This window comes from Miniopterus natalensis, chromosome 4, assembly GCF_054644295.1.
Source record: "Miniopterus natalensis isolate mMinNat1 chromosome 4, mMinNat1.hap1, whole genome shotgun sequence".
NCBI lineage: Eukaryota > Metazoa > Chordata > Mammalia > Chiroptera > Miniopteridae > Miniopterus > Miniopterus natalensis.
In genome coordinates, this window is record NC_142084.1 from 57,835,006 (window position 1) to 57,841,005 (window position 6,000).

Consider the following 6,000-nt stretch of genomic DNA (forward strand, 5'->3'; position numbering starts at 1 on the left):
CATGTTTGTTTAGGGTGACCAACCATCCCTATTTGCTACAGACTAACCTGACAAAATTCCCAAGCCCCAGAAAACCCTCAGTCCTAAGCAAATCAGAAAAATTGGTCAATTTACATGATAGTGTGCAACTGTTTAATAAAATAGCCATCCTTGCCCGGCCGGTACAGCTTAGTGGTTGAGTGTGGACCCATGAACCAGGAGGTCACTATTCGATTCCTGGTCAGGGCACATGCCTGGGTCGTGTGCTCTATACCCAGTAGGGGGTGTGCAGGAGGCAGCCAATCAATGATTCTCTGTCATCATTGATGCTTCTATCTCTCACTCCCTTTCCCTTCCTCTCTCTGAAATCAATAAAAACATATTTTTTTAAAATAGCCATTCTTTATAAGGGGCCAAAGCCAAGTACTTCACAAACATTGCCTTATTTTTCTAATTTAAGACAACACTGAAAGTAGCTGTCATTATCCTTTTTTAAAGAAAAAGAGAGGAGACAGAGAGATGAGCAACTTGCCCAACCAAGATCATTGGGGCACCTGAACTTGAATCTAGGTTTGCCTGAGTCACACCACCACACTGCATTGCCATCTCAGGGCCTGTGGCAACTCTGCACAGCAAGTTCTCAGTAAATATCTTGGAATCAGTCATTTTTTATCATCATTCTATCACTCACTGCCAGCTAATATGCCAGGATTATTGGTCCTGGAGAAAACTACCAGGCATTTTTTCCAGGGGAGGGGGGGGGGTCCATGGATAGAAGGAACATATAAAATCCCATTTACATGCATTGCTTTGAACCTAACTTGCTTTTATGTAAGTGCCACCTTGAAGATGTGAATGCCAACAAATTCAACCTGCCTCATGTTCCCTCACAAAGATAACATGGAACCTTTCATGACTGGCCCATTTAAAACACTTGGCTATGTGCAGAAGAGAAAATCCAGCTGTTAGGCCAGACCTAAGGGCTGTCTTCAGGTGAGATTTCCTGAGCTAGTGGGACAGAGCAGAGTGCTGGGAAGACAGGCCACACTTCTTGGCAAGACAGCACTCCTTAGAGGTCAGCTTGCCATCTGTTGACACTGGAATTTAGGAAACTTTCCTTATTCAACGCCCTCCTGCATGGTATGGGTTCCATTTAGAATCTAAATACTCACTGCCTGCACTCACACAGTGTTTCTTTTCCTACATGGTTACAGTTGTAACTGATGACCAGGAAGTATTCTCCAACTTTGGCTTTTGACCTCTTTTTTTCCCCCTTAACCAAACACCAAATTCTTGCTCCAGGATTATAGGGGTTAGGAAGCAACCTCTCCCCCCCACCCCCACTTCCAAGTTTAAAAAAGTGGAACTAGAGGACCTCTTTTACTTATTTTTATTGATGAGAGAGGGAGAGAGAAAAAGAGAGAGGGGGAGAGAGAGAGGTAGGGAGGGAGGGAGGGGAGAGAGAAACATCGATTTGCTGTTCCACTTATTTATGCACTCACTGATTGATCCTTGTGTGTGCCCTGACTGGGGATGGAACCCGCAACCTTGGCATAGCAGGGCGATGCTCTAACCAACTGAGCTACCGGGCCAGGGCTATGGGGCTTCTTTTAAAACACCCGTTCTGGAGAGTAGGAAAGCGCTCTGAGAATGCAGGGACAAAGCGCCCAGCCCCACCCCACCCACCCACGCCCCCACCCGGAGCCGCCATTGTATGGAGATGTCGCCCGGGCTATCTCTCCCTCAAGTCCTCCCCAGAAGCTCCGCAGGTCCCCCTCCTCCCCTGGGGTGTGCCGTCTGGCTCCCCCGAGAGGGGGAAGGAGAAACTGGGAGCCACAGACCCAGCCCAGGCGCCACTTCCACGGTTAATCCGTTTACCAGGGATGTGTATTTGGTTGGATTCCCCTAGGGACCTTCCCTGGCCACCCAGGGTCAGAGAATAATTTAAAAGCTCTTCAAAGCCCGGATCCTTGTCTTGAGCCAGCCCAAGACTAGAAACCTGGGAGGGACGGGCTTTATTCTTCAAAGTGAGAACAAATGTGAAAGGATTTAGCACTTAGTAGGTAGTCAATAAATGTTAACTTTGTTTCTCCAGTCTGGGCTTCCCCTCCCCCACAAAAGCCAGGGCCGTCCACACCCGATCCGGGACCAGAGGTCGTTTGCATTTTTAACTAAGAAGTTGCCATTTCCTCTTTTCTCCCAGCCCGGAGCGCCCAGGCGCTTCCTCAGGCTTCGTTTTTTCACCTGTAAAGTCGGGGCCTGGCGTCTCCCCCAGCGTGGCGCTCCAATGCGATATTAAACTGTGCCCACCACGGTTGTTATTTCTAATGCGGGCCCTTGGGACGAGAGGCGGTTGGACACGCGGCACCGCGGCAGTCTCGGTTCAAGCCCGCTTCTGCTGCAGGCGGGCCCCGCCGACCTCCCCGCGCCGCCGCACTCCGCCCAGCCCGCGCGTGACGCACACCGCGGGGCACACGCCACACGACGCCGGGGCCCGGAGGCACCCGCGAGAGGCCGGCCCCAGTCCAGCCCATCGCCGCCGCTCGGGTCCCTCCTCCGTTCCCGGTGTGAGGCCCCCGACAGGAGCCTCATCTGCCACCCCGAGCGGTCCTCCAGCTGGGCCGCCAAATGGCCCAGAAGATCTCGGTCGCCGCGCCGTCCTAATCAGTCCCCCGCGGAGGACGCTGACGGAGGGGCCCGGGGGGACGGGAGCAGAAGCCCAGAGGTGGCCGGCGCTGCCCACCGAGGGCTCCGGGGCTGCTGCTCCCGGGCGAGCCCGCCGGCCTCCCGCAGGCGCACTGAGGGGCGCAGCCGGGCGCGCGGCGGGCCCCGCGGCCACGGCCACCGCGCTGCTCCGAGGACTCATTCAGGCGCTGGCACCTGCAGCGTCCCCTCTTCCAGAAAAGGATCTAAAGGGCAGGCCCGCCCCCACTTAACAGAATTTGGATCCTTGGGGCTGTGACCGCCGCCATCGCCCCACGCCGCCAGCTGCCACCTTTCTACGTTGCTTCCCTTGGAAACTCCCGCCCCTCCCACGCCCCCTCCCCACCCCCTGTGAAAATTAAATGCCCCCAAACAGGGCTCTGGACAGCCTCTGTCCAACGCCCCCGGCCCCGCCCGGCCCCGGCACTCGAGCTCAGTACTCACCGAGGTTGGGGTGTCGCGCGGCGGGGTTGGCGCGGCCGGGCAGGCTGTGCAGGACGGGGCTGTCGAAGGGGCCCGCGGAGGCGGCGGCGGCCGCGGCCCAAGAGGCGCCCACGTCGGCCATGTAGGCGGGGTAGGGGCTGGAGTAGGAGCCCGCGAAGCCCGCACGCCCGTACTGCTCGCGGCCGCTCAGGCCCGCGCCCGCCGCCGCGCCGCCGCCGCCGTAGGCGGCAGCCTCCCGGGCGGCCGCGGCGGCCGCGGCAGCCGCCAGGGACCCGGTGGTGCCCGGGAAGGAGAAGCGCGGCGACACGGGCGGCGGGGTGTAGGCGGCCCCCTCGGCTCCCGCCTGGCTCCAGACCGGGCTGCCCTGCTGGGTCCCGGGCCCAGCACCCGACGGGGCGGCCCCCGAGCTGCCGCCCGAGGTGGCCCCGGACGCGGCGCCCCCGCCTCCGCCCTGGAGGTAGGACAGGCCCAGCACCGACGAGGGCACCCGCGGCGTGGGCACGTAGACGGGCGAGGTGGCAGCGCCCGCGCCGTGCATGAAGGCGCCGGGGCCGCCCGCCTCGTAGGCCCCTGGAGGGGGGCCGTGGTTGGCGGCCATGGCCAGGCTCTGGTACATGGTCCCCGCAAGCTCTCAGCCTCCGAGGCCTCTCGCTCGAGGGGTCAAGGAGCGGTGAGCGGCAAGAAAAATAATAATCACGAAAAGTAATAAGTACAGGTGAGGGGCTGTCCCAAAAGCGAAGATCAAAAAATCAAATGTTTGTGTGTTTTTTAAAAAATCCTTCAAAAATATATACGCATGAAATCCAACATTGAGCAAAAGACGTTTCCTCAGGAAAATCCCGAATTAAATTTTTTTGGTTGTTCCCGGAGACGGTGGAGGAGGGGCTGAATCCACCCAGGGCCTGGAGGTCCGCAGCGCCCAGGGGTGGCGCGCACCAGGTAGGTCCCGGGCGCGGGGATGCGAAAGGGGCCTTCGCGTCCGCCGGGAGCCGTCGCCGCTCAGTGTTCAGGACGCCGCGGCCTCTGCGCGCGGGGAGCAGCGCGCTGGCTCCAAAGCCGAGGGCCGGTGGCTCCTTTCCTCCTTGCTGCGGCCGCCGTCCTACAGGGGGAAAGAGAAAAGGGAGATGAGCTCACCCTGAGCTTTCAGAGCCCGCTTTCCCCACGCCTGGGCGCTTCCCCCGCACTGCAGACGCAATCGCCTCTCTCGGCCCGGCTTTGGGAGCCACGCGGTTCCAGGGGAAGCTGCGGTCTTTGCTTTTCCGGGGCCCTAACGTCTAGGGCTGACTCCTAGGGGAGGGGTCCCTTGGAGACGCGGGGCTTCCCGATTATTGGACGTGGAATTATTGGTTGTGATCTAGGCCAACTTTTTTGTATTGCTTAATTATTTTACCCTGTCGTTGAACCCTATTATTCTCACAGTAGGCATTTTTTTTAAACGTCCAAGAGTTTGGGGTTCCGTGGAGTGCCTGGGACCCAAGGAACTTCGCTTATCTTCTCAGTTCCCCAACCTATTTCTAAGTTTACCTGGCCAGGAAAGAACTTCACATTGGCCATGGAAGACAAAGACAAACTTTATAAGACCCAGCAGCCTAAGAAATTTTTGTTTGTAATCTTTTCTTTTTTAACTAGAAGTAGAATCTAAATTCTATAAATGAGCAGTGTCTGCTACATCTCAGTGAAAAGGGCTGTAAAATATCTTATCCACACACTACCCTATACCATGTGGACATCAAATCAGACAAGATATATGTTTCTTGCAAATATTTATATTTTAGAGATTTTGCAGATTGGATATTAAGACCACGAAAGTGAGCGGAATGCACAAGGTCACTTTACAAAACTAATCGCTGGCCCATTCCAATTTCATTAAATGGGTTTTTCATATAGAAACATTGGCCCACCCATATCTGGAAACAGGACAACCAATGAGAGCAGCAAAGAACAGTTTGTAGGACTTGATTATATCCTTGTATCCTGTGTTTCGATTTTACCAGGCACTTTTCCTGATAATATAAGAGCTCCACATTCTGAAGCACCTGCTCTGTTCCAGGTCCTTTTCTCCACAACTTCACTAAGTAAAAGTGTTTCTCCTCATTTTACAAAAGAGGGAACTGAAGCACTGGAAAGTTTTGAAACTTGTCGAAGATCAAAGTACAATTAAAGGGGGTGGGGGAACCGGGCCTGTAGGGCTCCAGGGGTTTGAGGCTGTCCACTACACTCCCACTTTTCTCCTAAAGAGGCAGCTACTCCTAACAGTGGTTTCTTTTTCATTGCAACAGTAAACTTACAAAGATATTAACTGAACTATCTACTAAATCCAGGCTCTATTACCTACTGAATGAATGACTTTGAACACATTACTTAACCTCTCAGTGCCTCGGTTTCTTCATTTGGAAAACTGCAAATATTAAAGGGATCTATCTTACAGAGTCATGGAAAGAATTATAAGTCAATATATGTAAAGCCACTTATAACAGGATCTATATAAAACTGTTATAACAAGCACACACAAAAAACTCTACATAATTGTTGGTTATTATTATTATTATAGATATCTAATGTGCCATAAGAAAGTGCCTCAGATGAAGATAACCATTTATCTTTATTATTATAAAAATTCTGTAAATAAAATATTTTAAGTGCTTTTAACCATTTTTGCAACACTGTTAATAACAACTGAATTAATAGCACTGTATTATATAGTCACTTGCTGACTCCTAAATGTTTATTATTTGCTTTCTAAACTATACAATAAATTATTGATTTGGTGGACATGTCTTTCCAGTAAGAAGTTTGGTTAGAGGGTGGATACAAAAACTTTGAACTGATATCACCAACTTTCCCCATTGAAAATGAAGGCAAAAAACTAATACT

General features: G+C 53.1%; 1 protein-coding gene across 2 annotated transcripts in view; it reads right to left on the reverse strand.

Moving 5' to 3' along the window:
* Positions 1-3,931, reverse strand: part of GATA4 (GATA binding protein 4) — a 45,748-nt gene extending 41,817 nt beyond the window's left edge. For both annotated transcript variants that reach the window (XM_087815970.1, XM_087815969.1), the window contains exon 1: positions 3,127-3,931. In XM_087815970.1, coding sequence (XP_087672096.1) covers positions 3,127-3,742 — 616 coding nt within the window. In that variant the 5' untranslated portion in view covers positions 3,743-3,931. The remainder of the gene's footprint in view (positions 1-3,126) is intronic.
* Between the last annotated feature and the right edge of the window lie 2,069 nt (positions 3,932-6,000).